This window comes from Sorex fumeus, unplaced genomic scaffold (assembly GCF_029834395.1).
Source record: "Sorex fumeus unplaced genomic scaffold, SorFum_2.1 ptg000064l, whole genome shotgun sequence".
Classification (NCBI taxonomy): Eukaryota; Metazoa; Chordata; class Mammalia; order Eulipotyphla; family Soricidae; genus Sorex; species Sorex fumeus.
The window spans coordinates 3,931,163-3,948,224 of NW_026606121.1; the positions used below are offsets into that span (position 1 = coordinate 3,931,163).

General features: G+C 60.4%; 1 protein-coding gene across 1 annotated transcript in view; it reads right to left on the minus strand.

Moving 5' to 3' along the window:
* SDK1 (sidekick cell adhesion molecule 1) overlaps nucleotides 1–17,062 on the minus strand; it is a 534,794-nt gene that overhangs the window by 61,965 nt on the left and 455,767 nt on the right. The window contains exons 6-7 of the mRNA XM_056128280.1: nucleotides 958–1,066; nucleotides 456–646 (exon numbers count right to left, since the gene is read on the minus strand). Of these exons, the coding sequence (XP_055984255.1) occupies nucleotides 456–646; nucleotides 958–1,066 (300 nt within the window). The remainder of the gene's footprint in view (nucleotides 1–455; nucleotides 647–957; nucleotides 1,067–17,062) is intronic.

A 17,062-nucleotide genomic window follows, 5' to 3' on the forward strand; every position in this document is an offset into this window, starting at 1 on the left:
AATTGGCTCGTTGATGGGCGCCGCTGATTGGCTCCTCTAATTGGCTCGCTGATGGGCGTCGCTGATTGGCTCCTCTAATTGGCTCGCTGATGGGCGTCGCTGATTGGCTCCTCTAATTGGCTCGCTGATGGGCTCCGCTGATTGGCTCTTTCTGGCCGAGCTGCTCTGTTAGATCCGCTCCTCTGTGCTGTCCACGGGCTGCTGGAGCGGCCACTTAGGGGGGCAGCTCAGGGGGATCCGGCCTCGATTCTGATCCCACCGTCTGGGTCACGATGGGGACGCTGCCCCCTGCGGTGCCACCCGACTCCGTCTCGGTCCCTTTGCCCACTTTGGGCCCTGCGCCCACCACGTGGAGGGAGGGGGCGCGTGTCCAGCCGGGAGTGGGGGCGCGTGTCCGGGGGAGGGATGGGGTGCGTGTCGGGGGCGGGGGATCACGTGTCGGGGCGCCGCCTTACCTATGAGGGAGAGGAAGGCCTGCGCCCGCGCCGCCCGCGCCGGGCTCCCCCGCAGCGCTGCCTCGCACTCATACAGGCCCGCGTCGGCCGCCGAGGGGCCACTGATGGTCAGGCGCGTGCCCCGGCTGTGCAGCCCACGCGTGATGCTCGCCCCGTCCCGCGTCCAGCGCACTCGCAGCTCTTCCACCGGCCTGGGGATAGGGAGGGAAGCGGGTGGCCCCAGGAACTGATGGTGCCCAACCTTGGGAAAGGGGCCACAGACGCAGGGAAAAACGAGGGTCCTCCCAGGAACCTCCAGGGGGTAAGGGCTGGGGCGGGGGAAGGGGGCTGGAGGCCTCTCTGCAGGGGTGCTGAGCTCCCCCTGTCATGGTGGCTGGGGGGCCCCAGGGGGTAGGGGGCTGGGGGCCTCCCTGCAAGGGTGCTGAGCCCCATGCATCAGGAGAAGCATCCTGCTGTGGTGGCTGGGGGCCCCAGGGAACATGGGGGCGGGCGGGGAACATACCTGGCATTGGCGATGCATTCCAGGGTAATCTCGCTGGACCCGGCCACCACACTGGAGTTTTTCGGGGGGACCACGATGACGGGGGCCACGGTCTCAGGCGCGTTCCCTTCTGTGGGGAGAGAGCAGAGGCATTGAACTTCCTGGAGGGCAGATGGCCAGGAGAGGGGGAGGAAAGCCTTCCAGACACCTGCTGGGACCCCCAACTCAGGTGGGTGGAGGTGCAGAGGCACTGGGGGGCTCCTAGGAGGGTCTTCTCCCTGAGCCATGCCTCCCCCATAGCTGCGTCTCTGCATCTTTCCTTAGTTTGGGCACTTTGGGGTTTCAGGGAAGGCCCCTGGAACAAACACAGTTGAGCAGCAAAGTACCCGGCTCCCTTCCTGAAAAAGAATCACTCCAAAAGAGGTTGTATGAATCAAACTATGAATGACTTTGCTCATACTTTCGTTTACAGGGGAGGAGACAGATATTTTTATGTGTGTGCCTGTTCTCCAAAATGCATGTAATACCAAAATTAAACCTCCCACAGTACATTTTACTACTGTTTATTCAGGAGAGATGAAGGCGGATCAAACATTTCTAGGACAGGAATTTTAATACAGTGGAAATAAAATCAAGGACGAGCGCATGTGAAATGTTTGTCTGCAGGTGGCGCCGCAGAGGCCACCCCTGGGTGCTGAGATGGCCTTCGCACATGCAGGGTGCTGGCTCGGCTGGCAGGGTGAGGGGTTCTGCAGAGGACTCGAGGGGCGACAGCGAGACCCCCAGCTCTGGGACACACAGCCCGGCACCCGCAGGATCTCTGAACAGGGTTTGAGAGCAAAGCCTGGAGCTGGCAAGTCAATGTGTGAAAGTCAACACGCGGATGCCTCCTGCAGCTGATGGCCAGGGGTCCCCGTGGCTGATGGCCAGTACCTACAATGATGACCAGGTCCCCACGGGTGATCACCAGGTACCTACAATGATGACCCCGTGGTTGATGGCCAGTTCCCCACAATGATGACCAGGTCCCCATGTCTGATGGTCAGGTCCCATGACTGATGACTAGGGACCCCGAGGCCTCCCTGAACTGTGGTGCCACCCTCAGGTGTCTGTCCCTGGGCACAGGAGCTGCAGATGACTGGGATGAGGCTGCGGAGCTCAGCGTCACCCCCAGGGGGCAGAGGGGACGACAGCACGTCCATCCTGCCAACCACCTGCCCGTCACCCGGGAAAGTCGCTGATGCGGAGGAAGGAGCCGGGAAGCTAATATTTGCAGAGAGCTCTGTGAGGCGAGGGAGAGCGGCCGCCAGCACGCATAGGTCACTGAGCACGGCGCTAATTTGGCATTAATCACTGCGCCACCAAGGCAGCCGCCACGCCTGTGCTTAGCCCTGTCGCTGCCTGCGGGGTGCTGGCTGTGTCTATCCCTCAGGGGCATGGGATGGGCCCCCAGGAACCCTGGATAGGGCATGCGTGCCCCTGCGGGAACAGAGTACAGCCCCTCTCTGGGACACTGAGAAAGGACTGCATCTGGCAGTGTGTTTGCCCGCCGGCCGGTGAGGCTCCATCCCATGACACGGCTCCTGAGCCCACAGAGAGCAGGATAGCAGGACCGAGAGGGGCTGGTCGATGGGCTGGGACCCTGGGAAAAAAGCAGTGGGCACTTCCCCACGCACAGTGGGAATCCAGACCATAGCGCCCCAGGCACCCGGTGGCACCTCTCACTCTGAAGCGGTGGTCTCCCCGCCAGCCCATGGGCCGGCCCAGAGAGGCCAGGAGGGAACCGGACAGTCGCTTCCGCATGGCCTGCCAAACCGCCTGCGACGGGCGGGAAACGCCCCATGTTCCAGCGACCCCAAACCGCAGGGGCTCGGTTGCGGCTGTGGCTTTCCGCAGAGGGGCTACTGGCCCACTTACCCACCCGGTGCACAGCCGCTAAGCCCTGCTGTGCCCTCACCTGGACCCCGCCGGGGCCTCGCCTGAACTTTACCCTGTCTCGGAGGAGCTGAGCCTCACGGGAGACCTGCGTGGCCCTGCGCTGTCCCAGCCAGCCTGTCCTGGCTGAGGAAGGTGCAAAGGACTCTCTGGCGGCCTGGGGACTTCAGTCTCCCAGAGGGTCGGAAACGGGCAAAGACTGGCTGGTGCACTGATGGGCCAAGGGTTCAAGGGGAGCCGTGGCCGCCTGCCCTTCACGGTGCCCTGGCCGGGCCGGGAGGGATCATCGCCCAAAGGAAGCAGAGTGGGCGGTGCGGGTGGGGGACTGCCGAGGACACGCAGCCACTGACATTTTTCTAAATGTTACCGACCGGAGCGGGCAGAGAGGGATGGAGACGGTCCTGCCGCTGCCGAGGGAGCGTTGGGGAAAGGGCGAGGGCGGGCGGCTGCCCAGGCCGTTCCCAGCCGCCTCCTCCTGCTCAGTTAGCTGAGAACTGGGCAAACGGGGAGGGGGGCGGAACTCGCCTGGAAGAGCAGCCCCACATGGAGGCAGCCTCAGCCGGGGAGGGGCAGCTCTGTGGCTGCGGACGGCCGACAGCTTCACAGGGTGGACACAGGAGCTGTCAGCATCTCCAGGTGAGGCTGGAGTGTTTGCCCAGCGAGGGCCAGGCTGGTCATCAGCTCCAGCCCCGCTGCGATCCCTCCGGGGAGAAGGTGCTGGAAGACGGCTCGGGAGGGGAAGAGCTGTCCCTGGGGTCTGGAATTCCAGCGAGGGGACAACTGGAGGTGCCATGGGTGTGCCTCCTGCCGCCCACCCCTCTCCCACACACCAAGTCTGACGCACTGTGTCCAGGGGGGTCTTTTCTGAAAGAAAATCAGGCAGGTTTGCCAGGGCCAAAGAGCTTCATCCGCACTCTCATCTTTCCTACATCAGAGGGACACCTGGGGAGGGATGAAGCGCTTCCTGCTCAAAGATGCCACTCATCAGGCTGGCCGCCTCTGCCCGCTGGCCGCCTCTGCCGCACTCACAGAGGCCACGGCGCAGGCAGACACACAACCGCGTCCAGGGACAGCTGTGATCCTGCTCATCAGCGTTCCAGGGCAGCACCCTGGGCCGACCCTCACCCCCACGCTGGGAGGGGTGAGGAGCTGGGTCTTCCCAGCAGAATTTTAAGGCACAATTTGCTGTGGAAGGGATGGCAGGGACTTCCTCCGGCCAGAGGGGTGACTCTATGCGGGACAGAGAGGGCCACCCCCCAACCACGCACAGCCCCCCACTGCCCACTCCCGACGGCCACACACGCCTGCACAGGTGAAACGGGACATCTTAGGTGGGTGGAGGGAAAACGCTCCTGCTCTGTGAACGCGGGACCCTCATCAGCCAGGGGCAGGTGTGAGCCTGGAAGTGGGGAGGAGGAGGTGCGGCGGAAGAGGGGAGGGACAGTCCCAAGCCCTCCCCAGGGGGCCCATGAGACTTCACCGGCCCCACAACAGGTGGCAGCAAGGAAGGGAATGGGAGGGCCGTGTTCCCGCTGTGCCTTGCCCGGAGTGCCCTAACAGGCACCCCCACACCCTTCCTCTCATCCCCAGTACATCTGACCACTAGCCCATGGCAACCAACTAGCCCACGGCAACCAACAGACTAACACAGAACCAGTCTGCAGGGGGGGCAGCCATGGGGGCGGGTCGGCTTGCTCCTCTACCGGGACACCAAGCACAAGCACGTGGGGGCCAGACACTGGAGTGAAACAGAAGATTCCAGAGAGAAACGAGGCGGCTGTCTTCCTTCTGGGCCTGCACACCTGCGGGGCACCCCGTAGCCAGGTGACGGGTTGCAAGCTCCTGAGTGTCACCAGGTGTGAAAGAGCCCAGGAGAAGTAGTCAGGTGTCCACTGCAGGGCGTACTCGCCCACTGCGGCCCCCAGTTCTGTGTCCAGTGCTGCCGACATGGCCGTCCAGCGCTTTCAGGACTTGGGGAAGGTCAGAGGCAGCTCTGGGGCTGCTGCCCGAGGTCCAGGGCTTGGCCGAGCATTGGTCTCTCCGCCTGCTCCCCACTGCTGGGCCTGCTCTGGGCCATGGGGTTGGCCTGCAGCGGGAACCCGAGACCCCAGGACATAGTGGGGGGGGGGGGGTACCTGCATTGCTCACTTTCCAGAGCAGGTGGTCGGCTGTTGGCTGTGGCCCGTGGGTTCTTCTCGACGGCTGGGTGCTGACCGCGGACTGGGTGCAGGCTGACCAGCAGCTGCTGGCCTGTGAGCCCCCCGCCGTTTTTCCGAAAGCACGCTCAGATGCAGACGCTCCCCACCCAGTCAAGCTCCGTTTCCCCATTTTTCTCCCTCGTGGCCCAGGATTTTATTTTATTTTTTTTTTTAATGTATTTATTGAATCACTGTGGGAAAGGTTACAAAGCTTTCAGGTTTATGTCTCAGTAATGCAAATATCAAACACATTTCCCTTTACCAATACTTATTTTTTACCATGAAGAACCCCAATAAAACCCCACCCCCCACCCCTCCCCGTCCCTGTGAGGCAGATGAATTCTAGTTAACACTTTATCTGCTTTGATTAGATTCATTGTTTCAATAAAAGATTCACCACTATTATTTAGAGTTTACAACCCCCCCCCCAAATCAGACATGCTGAAAAAGCATTGTGAAGTGATTTGCTTTCTACAGCTGGGTTCAAGAATTAAATGTTGGTTTTGGATTTCTGCTATTTTACCTATTGACCCTGGAAGTATTTCTACTGAAAGTCAGATACTTAAGAAACTGGTTTCTGTGTTCTGGAGTCGTGGCCGTGCTGGAGAGCCGCTCGCGGGGGGCAACCGGTGGCCTCGGTAGGGCGTGAAGGGTGGAGCGAAACGCCCCCCTTCCCATGAGGTTTTAGTCGCCCCCACACTCCCGGCTCATACCTGCTGTCCACAAGGCTCCCATGTGGCCGCCATCTTTCTTTCCAGAGAGGAGAGGGCGAATGGGGCAACACCCTTTCCCCTCCGGCAGACTTGATGGGCTGGATCAACGCATAGTCCATTCACTTTTCTGCTCCAAGCTGCTGGGTTCTGCATTAAGTCCTTGTGCTTCTGGGGCCATGGCCGTGCTGGAGAGCCGCTCGCGGGGGGCGACTTGTGACCTCGGTAGGGCGTGAAGGACGGACCGGAACGCCCCCCGACCCATGAGGTTTTAGTCACCCCCACTCCCCCGGCTCATACCTGCTGTCCACAAGGCTCCCATGTGGTGGCCCAGGATTTTAGCATTGCATCTGAGAAATTGCTTCAGGGCCCAAATGGCATGAAGCCATCCCCGGCTTGCTTCTAGAGAGTTCCAGGCCTACGTCTGGGGCAGGGCCTGCAACCCGTCCGAGGGTGGTGGACACGGCAGTGGCTCTGCTCACATGCTGGCCAATCACAGCTGCCCTCCCTGGGGTTGCTCTCTGGCTGGGTGCGGGGCAGCCTATGAGGGCAGGCGATGGCCAGATCAAGCCTGGACATCAGGATGGGCTAGCAGTACTTTGCACTGAGCAGCACTGGGGTGCCCTGTGTGGCTTCTTAGTGCTGGACACACACAGGGGCTGGCCGAGTGTCCTGTTGGGTGGGCTCCTGCGTGTACCCGCTCTCCCGGGCCCCCAGCTGCCCACTGTGTCTGGGCCAATTGGGCTGAGCCTGGGCACCCCTCGCTGGAAGGAGCTGGGCCGAGTTGGGGCTGTTCAGGGGAGACTGACACCCACTGTCCAGGCCTTCTCCCCTGCAGACCTGCCCACCTTCCTGGCATGCCCCCCCCCAACCCTCCCCACTGCCGGGGTCAGACATATGGCAGGGGGACAGTGGTGAGAGCTTGTCCTCACCCCTGCTGCAACGTGTCCCCAGACTGCTAGGAGCTGAATGGTCAAGAAGGAGGCATGCCCGGTCACAGGCACTGGGTGACCAGAGAGAGAACAGATTTTCGCATTTGACGCTGGGGTTCCGGGCACAGGGTCCCCCCTCCCAGGGGTGGCCGCCCTCGACCCCCATACCCAGCACCTTGGAACTGCTGAGTCCGAGTGACCATTTCTGAGCCAGGCATGTGCTGCCATCAGGGCCAGCTGCCCTTCAACCTGATGGGGCCCACCCCATCCCACCCTGCCCCACCCTGCCCTATCCCTCTCGACCTTGCCTGTCCCTGGGGGGCCACTTGCCCCAGATGAGGAAGGGGAAAACAGGCACGGGCCAGGGAGTGTCGCCCGGCAGCCCAGGGAACCGTGGAGCCCCTCTGGCCCAACCCTTCTCAGTGCTAAAGCTGCAGGTTGCACCGATCCAGGTGAGATTCTCCCCTGATGGCACCCTGCGGTCGGCCGAGAAACATGGCAGTGTTCTCTGTTGACACTCGCGTCCCCTCCCTGTGGCTGGGTGTGGCTGCCGGTTTGTTAAACATCCACACAGTCTCTTTTTCATCTGGGTCTACACCAAGCCCTGCAATGACCCTCCTGCCGCTGATAGCCAGGTGGGCGTGGCCACGATGTCTCGAGCCCCTGTGGGTAGGTGCTTCAGTGCAGTCAGGAACACGAGCCCCCCACGGGCTGCCCACCTAGCAGGCTCCACACCCTGGACAAGAGCCTCGTGCCTGGCTGGCTGTGCATCTGCAGGAGTCCTGCAGGAGTCCTGCAGGATGGGGCATAGGGGCCGTCCCCAGGGGGCTCAGGACCCTGAGCACATGGCTGGGTCGCTGGAACCCCCAGACAGGTTCCGAATCGCCAAGGCTGCTGCTGGCGGCTGCTCGGGGACCCTGCGGGGTTGGGGCTGCACCGAGGTCCCGAGTAGTTGCCCAGTACCCCCAAGGTCCTGGCCCATCTTGGGGGCCTGAGGGCAGGTGGGTGGGGCTCCCTGAGCAGTGGCAGGTCCCCCTCCCCCGTCTGTGAGCCCCAGATCAGAGCTGGGATACAGGACAGGCCTCCTGGGAGTGGGGGTCAGCGGGGAATTGACCTGAAAGTCAGCAGGAAACCAGCTGCGAGAGTCTGAAGTCAGCACTGCCGTGAGAGGAAAGCAAGCGAGGGGGTGGGCGGGAGCACCCGGGCACCTTTGCCAGAACCCAGGGCTCCCATGGGCGTCGTTGGCTCCTTAGGGCTCAGGGGGGCATTGGAGACACAGGGAAGGCAGGAGGCAATGGGGTGTGAGGGCAGAGCAGAGGCCCCACTGTGGACGATGCAAAGATGTCAGGGCAACAGGGGGCACAGGAGTCCTGAGGACAGGACAGGCAGCGCCAGGCCAGGAGAGCACCCAGTAGGCCTGGGGGCCGGCGCTGACATACGCCGTGAGGGGACCTGGGCACAGGGACAGCTGAGCTGAGTGGCCGAGAGGCCCCGTGTGAAGCCTCAGCATTCCGGGGTTTCCACTGCCAGGGGGTGGGAAACAGAGACGCAGTCCCAGGCTATCGGGCCATCAGGCCACTGGGCCCGGCTCTCCCTCACGCACCCCCTCCTGACCCCCTGCTCCTGGCCACTCTCCGCATCTCCTTTTTATTAAAAAAGGTTCATCATCGCCACCAAATCCTATTTGCACGTGTAGATAAAATGTGCCCGCATTCATCAAATTAACTTCTGAGAGGGTTTTAATTAAGTTGTCGAATTGAGGGATTTTTAAACTAAAGAATATTGCGGGCTCACCAGGGGGACCGCGGGGAGGAGAAGGAAGGCTGCTCAATTATCAGGAGAATCTGGGCCGCACCCGTGCGCTCGGGAGCCGTCTGGGCTCAGACGGCGCTGACGGCCTGGGTATGGGAGATAAGACGCTCAGGTGGCCGCCAGGACATCCCTCTCCCCTCGCCTCTGCGAGGCGACATCATTAATTGCCATTAATGCCTCCTAATCGAGACGGAGCCAGTCACGGAAACAATTAACCTGATTCCGAGGTGCCGCTCGAAAGAGAATCCATCAGCGCTGTCCCTCGCCGCTGCCCCGCCCGGCCTGGCCCCTCACGCTCCACCTGGACCCATTCCCACAGGGCGGGGACAGGATGGGGGGGCGCAGCAGGTGCCCTGGGGGGGACCCGGCCTCTCCAGGGACAGGGCTTGCCGGGGGCTGCGGGCCACTCGCTCTGGGGTGCAGGCTGTGACTCGGCGCCTTAGCAGGGGGCCTGCAGTGCCGCCTGAGAAGCTCCTGGCGACAATGGCGACAGGTGGGGGGGTTCTCTAAATCACTCCCCCCGGTCCACTCAGCTGTGGCATGGTCGCTTCACAAGTCTAGGATGGATAGAGGCCCTGACCACCGACCCGACCATTCAGGGAACAGAGGGAGGGAGCTTCCCGCCAGAAAAGCTCGAGGAAATTTCTCTATCAAATGGCATTAGAAACTTGGAATCAACTAAGAAACGGATCGCAAGGCATGCAGGACACATGGAAATAGGTGCGTGGAGAACACGACCAGCCGGATCAAAATGTGGCGCAACAGACGAGACAGGCCTGAGATCAAATCAGGAGTCAGGCGGGCACGCGTCGCCTCTATGATGTGGGAAGAGTGAGCTGAGACGGGGCACGAGAGGCTGGCGGGGGCACACGGAGTGAGTACACGGGGTACACAGGACAGGCACACAAGCGAGCCCCAGGGGTACATGGGGCAGGAGCACGGAGCGAGCCCCAGGGTGAACATCCTGGAACAGGCACCCTGGGGCCATTCAGGAACAGGCTGTGAGTGTGCGGGACGCTGCTGCCTGAAACAGAGTGACACTGCCCACAGACAGCAGCAGAGCAGCCCTGCTCGCGAGGCCGAAAGAGGTGGCGTGACCCCTGGATGCCCCTTCAGGATGCCCAACACCAGAGACAGTGTGGCCGAGGCACTGGTCTTCGGCCGCTACTGAAGGGGGGACTCTCCTGCTCAGGGCCGGTTCTGCGGCTGCTGTGCATTACGGGGCAGGAGGACACAGGCTCAGGGGTCCCATGCGGGCAGAAGCGACAGAACCGTGTTTGAGACGGGCAGCTGCATTCTTGGTGAGAGCGTGACAAGAACATTCTGGAACTCAATATGGGTGATGCCGCAATGCAGAGGAGGTCATGCCACCGACCCAAGCGTGGGAAAGGGCCAAGTGGTAGCCTTGTTCTGTCCCCCACAGCCAAGGCCTGAGGGCCAGCTGGCATCTCTGTCGCAGAGGGAGCTTGGCTGTCCGGTTCCTGCCCGAGATGTCCAGAGCCCAGCTTTGGGCTGAGGGCTGAGGGGAGAGGCAGTGACATCCCAGGACATGCAGAAGGCGGAACAATGGGGCATGGCCTGTCCTGCAGGACTCTGGACCCAAAGCAGAGCGCAACGGGCCCAGGTCATCAAACCAGAGTGTTCAGCTCCTCCCAGAGCAAAGCCACTTCCCAGGGACTCCTAGAGCAGGCAGCAGCGTCTGTGAGCACGGACTGTCCCCCAATACAACCCCACACACCCATACCCCACCTACACACTCACATACACCCACACATACAACCACCACACATCCACACCTACACCTACACACAGACACCCACACATACACCCACACCTACATACTCACATACACCACACATATAACCACCACACACCCACATCTACACCCACACCTGTACACCCGTACATCCACATACACCCACACCTACACTCACATACACCCACACATACAGCCACCACACACCCAAGCATACACCCACACCCCCCCACTCATGCTCACACAAACCTACACGTGCTCACCCACTCACACACCTTCCCCATGTACCAGCCACATAAGTGTGCACACACAAACACACTCAAACACAACCATACGTACTTACATGTTTACTCGTGCTCATACATTAACTAAATGCATGATCACATTGTCACGCACACAACCACACGTGGGCTGGAGCAATAGCACAGCGGTAGGACGTTTGCCTTGCATGCAGCCAATATGGCTGACCCGAGTTCGATTCCTCTGCCCCTCCCGGAGAGCCCGGCAAACTACCGAGAGTATCTTGCCCACACGGCAGAGCCTGGAAAGCTACCCGTGATGTATTCGATGTGCCTAACACAGTAACAACAAAGTTTCCAATGGAGACGTTACTGGGCCCGCTCGAGCAAATCGACCCACACATATAAGACACTTAAAATCACCCACATCCACAGACTACACATGCATTCACACGCACCATGCAGCCACACCCACAATCATACACATAAGCACATACTCTCTTACGACTACACAAACCACACACAGTCACACCTATGCAACCCACAGCTCTCACACCCCCACACCCCCACAATGCAGTGGCCCTAGGGAAGCATCAGGGTGTCAACAAAACCCCAGTCTGCTGTCAGCTGGGACAACGGGTCCCCTGGAGGTCAACTGGGCAGCGTGAAGTGACTGGACAGAAGGAAAGGGAGAATCTGTCGATGACGGCAGAAGCCTAAGGCCAGGCTAGGCTTGAAAGGGGAGCCAGTAGAACCTGTACAAATACGCTGATGGGGCTTAACAGGTGAAGCTAAACATCAGATAAGGCACAAGAGAAGTGGAAAGAACCAGTTGCCAGAGCTTCCCGGATGCAGCAGAGAGAGAGAGAGAAAGAGCGAGACAGAATGAGCCAGAGGCACGCGGAGGCAGGAGGCTAGCGCACGGCAGTGGGCAGATTCAGGCACAATCACGCTGGTGTGCGGATGGGGAAGGCAAGTCCCCGGCTTAAGAAACACAATGACGCTCGGGCAGGAGCAAATAAAGCAGCCGGGAAGTGGCAATCAGCCCTGAGACAGGCTCTCGAAATGGGCAGGAAGGATTACCCGCCAAGAAGAAGCAAGCTGGCGGCAGATTTCTTATCAGAAAAATAAACTGGCTGCAAGAAAATGCAATCCTAGTTCCAAGGGGTTGGCGCCAAGGACGCCCGCCCTTCCCCATTCAGACCGTTCCCAGCATGTGGCTGGAGCGTCCACCCGCGGGGGGACCCGGGGAAGGTGCTGCGGTGAGGGAGTAACCAGGAGGCGGCCATGCTCCGATACCGCCGTCTGGGAAGTCCATTAGAAATAAACAGAAGCGGAGCGGGGGGCTGTCCCGAGGGCTGGCTCCAGCCGCCACCGCACATCCCCTGAGAACGTCTGGCTTGGTCCCCGACACTCAGACGGGGCATAAAGGAAAAGCACGTCTGGACCTTACTGAATGAGTTCCCGTCTGGGGACCTGCTGTTCAAGATGCATCAGTGGACATCTCTGCTGTCCTGACACTCGGTTCCGGAACATTCTGCCATACGCACAGCCCCCACTCCCAAGCTCCTGTGAGCCGGTGGTCGGCGCCTTCCTGGACGGCCCGTGCTGGGCACTTGCTCCCCGGAGCTGACATACAGGGCAGCGGCCCCCTTTGTAGGAGGCCACTCAGGGCCTCTGGGGACCAGTTTCGTATGAGTCTGTGTTTGACTTACTCGCTTTCACCCGGGAGCAGACTGGCTAGGTCACCTGCACCCTGTGTGGCCTGTCCACCCTACGGGCAGGACGTGTGGGCTCCGTGCCGCCACACTCCTGCCAACACTTTGTCACTTACCGGGAAACAGCGTGACAGTCGCTGAGGTGGTGTGGAGAGGTTTGGCGGGGGGACCCTGGCAGCTGAGTGGCGGACACCATTCCGTCTCCTGCCTGCTGACTTCTCTGGAGGACGGGCCAGGAAAGTCCTTTGTCCCCTTAACGTCAGGGGATTTATCTCTTACCACCGGGCTATAGGAACTCTCTATTCTAGACAATAGACCGGCCCTAGATATATATGATTTGCAAATGTTTTCTGTGTTCTGTGGCACAAGCATATTTTTGCAGAAGGAAACAAAGGAAGGTTCTGTCAGGAACTTCTGAGAATGGCTATTTATGGGGCAAGGCTGGCAGGGAACAAAGAACAGACAGGGGGATGCGTTTCTCCGAACACGGCTTCTCACGTAGTTTGGACTTTTGAACAATTCGAATGATTTACATATCCCCAAATACATGATTAAATCAGCGGTGCAGCAGCAGGAATGAATGAACCTGAGCGAAACAGACAGCAGTTGACAGCAAGAAGAAGAAGAATTAATTCAAGAAAGTTTGACACCCGGCATCCGGCTGTAACCCTCAATTTCAGGCGTGAAAGAAATCCAATGCTACCCAGAATGCAGTGGGTGTTGGCGTTACAGCCGGGGATGAAACAGTCGGGGTGAACTAGAGTCTGGAGCACACGAGTCACAGGTCAGTGTGCCGGAACGGGGGTCCCCTGGGAGAGCCTGTGATGTTGAATCAGAGGGAGCGGTGCCTGATGAACGTGGGAGGAAGCGTGTGTGCCTGTCTGTGTATGACGTGTCATGTGAGTGTGTGTATGCTGTGTAGGGTGTAGAACGGGTGTGTACGTGGTATGTGACTGTGCCTGTGTGTACACGTGGGTGGGTGGGTGGCCATGCCTATGTATGAGTGCATGTTGTACACATGCATATAACGCGTATGTATGTGATGTGTGAGTGTGCCTGTGTGTGTACACGTGGGTGACTTTGTGTGGTGGGTGCCCTATGGACACGTGTGTGCTGAAGAAACGGAAGAACAATGAACAGGGACCAGGTTGTGCCCAGGTTTGGATTCTAGAGTCCACCTGTGCCCATCTGTGTGCTCCTGTGCCCATTCATGCCCCCTCTGCCCACCTATGCCCCCTGTGCCCAGTTGTGACCATTGGTGCCCCCTGTGCCCACTCATGCCTTCCTGTGACCACCTGTGCCCACTTGTGCCCTCCTGTGCCCGTTCTCGCCCGCTCCCAGGCATAATGCTGGCAGCACAGGTGAGGCGCCGGGGGCCACAGCAGGTGAAAGACCTGACAGGCCCCCAGCGGCCCCCCTGACCCCAACCAGCTCTGAAACCCTCCGCGGAGAGGAAGTGACGCAGCGGCCCCACTGGCCGTGGTGTGAGCTGGGCCCTCTCTCTCCCCGCCCCAGCATGTCCCGGCCCTGCCCAGACACCCCCTGGACCCCGACTAATCTGAGGGGAGCAGAGACCAGATGCTTCCAAGGCTGGAGGACGTTCTCGGAAGCAGCTGCCTGAGCTGGCCACCGCTGTGAAATGCAAACAACACTCTGGACTGAGATTTGGGGAAGGATCTGGGGTGGGGACGGCCACCAGGCCATACGGTGACCTCTGCATGGCCAGTGCCAGCTGTGACAGGAGCCTCTGTCAGGGCCAGCACGACTGTCCAGGGCTGTCCGTGATGGGCTGGCCACTAAGGGCATGTGACCAGGGCGGCCACCAAAGCTGCTGCCCTGGGGCTGAAGCGATAGCACAGCGGGTGGGGCGTTTGCCTTGCATGCAGCTGACCCGGGTTCGATTCCCAGCATCCCATATGGTCCTGTGAGCACTGCCAGGAGTAACTCCTGAGTGCAGAGCCAGGAGTAACCCCTGAGCATCGCCAGGTGTGATCCAAAAAGCAAAGCCGCTGCCCTGATGGGAGAAAGCCAAGCGGCCAGTTGCCAACGTTGTGGGGGGAGGGGGCGGCACAAGGGCGGCATCTGAGTGTGGAGGGTCCCGTAGCATGGAGTGAGTGGGAGCAGAAATGAGAACATCTGCATGGGCTGGAGCCCGGCACTGGCCCCTGCTCGGACCCTCACACCCCAGAGGGACCCCACATTCTCCAGGACTGACCCCTGAGCACAGAGCTGGGTTGGCCTAAAGACAAAAACCAACCAGCCTCCTGGGGACACCGGGAAGATGCTGTGGGGCCGCGAGCCCGAGAGGGGCATCTGCAACGCCACCCACGGGCGGGCACTGGGCAGATGGGGGTGGAGCATGGATATCCAGATGGGACAGGCAGCGAAGGGGCCAGTCAGAGCCCATGACACAGCTCAGGCTGTGTCCAGAGCCGCGGGACAGCGGAGGGCACTTGGCCTGGCCCGTCGCTGACCTGGGTTCCATCCCCGGTCCGCCAGGAGTGATCCTGGAGCACAGAGTCAGGAGTCAGCCCTGAGCACCAGCGGGCGTGGCCCTGAAGGTGAGAACCAACACCAAGCAAAACCAGGATTCCCCACAGGCAGCTCTCCCAGCCTTGAATGCGGGTGGTGTAGCCGGGCAAAGCCCCACAGTCCTTGGGATGGACACGGAACCCCAGAAGGCCTGAGCTGGACTTGGTGCTGGAGGTGACTGGCCCCTCAGTCCTGATGGAAAATTATGAACCCAAAGTATAGGATAATTTAGGGGCTGAACGAAGGGACTGACATGGCTGAAAGAGAAAATGTTCTAGAAGCGAATCAACAACAACATAAACAAGCCATTCCAGAGGAGGCCAAAGGCACGTCGTCGAGAAAAAAATCTCCTCACGTGCAGACGAAAAGCATCCGGGGAAATAAAATCGTCTGTTTATGAAAACACGTTCCCAAAGGCTCGAGCTGCTTCGAGTTTGACAGTTAAGGGACGGGATGTCTTTAGCATCATAAAGCGGAAGTTCCAAGTGAGCCAAAACTTCCCCTAATTCAGTCATCAGTCAGGAGGGCCCAGAGGCTGTGCCTTTGTTTTAGCCGTAATTATTTTTTCTTTTTAGAACAAAGGGTGGAAAAAGCAAAGGGAAGACAATGAAACAGCAAAGCACATGCCACAGGTAATGTCGGCCTCAGAGTCCAGGGCTGGGACCCGCCACCAGACGCACTGCTGGGGACAGGGTGCCCAGGCCAGGGTTGGACGGTCCCTGAGGCACCTGCCCCTTCCCAGGAGATGCCCCCCCAGCCCTGAGCAGTCCTGGGAGGGCCGTGCCTGGGGGGGGGTCAGCGTGGGGCTGGGTGGGGCCAGAGCTGGCTCTGCTGCATTGAGTCCCCCCACAGTGTCCATCCTGCAGTGTCCCCTCCCAGTGTCCCTCCCCTGCTCTGTGGTGTCCAGGGTCGCAGGAGACCCGGCTTCGGGGCTCAGAGATGCAGGAGGCTGGGAGGTGGGCGTTGAGCTAGGCGGGACGGGGGCCGGTGGTGTGTGGGGTCATGGGAGCGGGGCCGGCACCCCACATGGGGACTCAGCCCAGACAGGCTGGGCTGGACATGCAGCAGCAAAGGGTCACGATGCCTGAGCCTAGAGGGTCCCCTGACCTGGGGCCGGACCCACACAACTGCGCAGTAGGAGGAGCCGCCAGGGCTGATGGGGGAGCAGGATGGGACCCCGGGGGCCAGCTCGGCCCGAAGAGGCTGTGCACCCCCAACTGTACCACCACAGCACACACAACATACATGCACACACACACGCGTGCACAGGCAAGCATGGATACATGCACGTACAAACATGTGTATGCACAACCACGTGCAGAACACAGAACACCCTGCATGCACGCAGATGATGCACATGTACACACATGCACACAATAACAGATACAAGCGGGGGGGGAGGGGGTCCCATCCCAACTCTTCGGAAACCGGGAAAGTAGCACCTGGGCTGAGGGGGTCTGACCTGGAAACAGCTCCCAGGAAGGGGCGGGAGACACAGGAGTGCCCCCTGCTGCTCACAGACCCTGGCAGGGAGCCGGAGGGCCGAGAGGGCCACCCAGCACACAGAGACAGACGGGAATCCCTTCCGAGCGTCACAGACGCTGCCAGGACATTCTGGGCCATGAAACAGACCCTGAGACTTCTGAAAGGATTGAAACCATGCGTAAGGTCTCCGACCAGCACGGAATCATCAGAAAAGGTGGGTCCTGCCAGGTGCCCTGTGCCGGGACAAGGCAGCTTGGGGAAGTAACCAGGCGGGCCTAGGAGAAGCCACAGAGGAGATGGCGGATGCGGTGAGTGAGGACGGGACCCCGCCCAGCCGAGACCCAGGACCTGCTCAGTGCCCAGGGGGACGGTGAGAGCGTCCATCAGAGAGGGAGAGAAGGCGTGGACCAGTGAGCTAGGGCCGCGCCCGCAACCTCACATGGGGGTCTCTTTCTCCACCCTTTCTCTCTCCCACCTCTCTCCCTTTCTCTCTCCCTCTTCTCCCTCCTCCCTCTCTCACTCCCCTCACTCTCTCCCTCTTCTCTCCCTTTCTTCTTTCCCTCTTTCTCCCTCTCCTCTCTCTCCCTCCCTCTCTCCCCCTCTCTCTTTCTCTCTCTCCCCCTCCCTCCCTCCCTCCCTCCCTCCCTCCCTCCCTCCCTCCCTCTCTTCTCCCTCTGCCCTGCCCCCCCCCCCCCCCCCATCCCCTGAGTAAAGAGAATCTGCTTCACTTTTCTTCCTCTGGGAATCCCTTCCCTCAGGGGGTGATGGATGCTCCACAAACCCCTTTGCTCCATTCCTGGCCCTGGGGA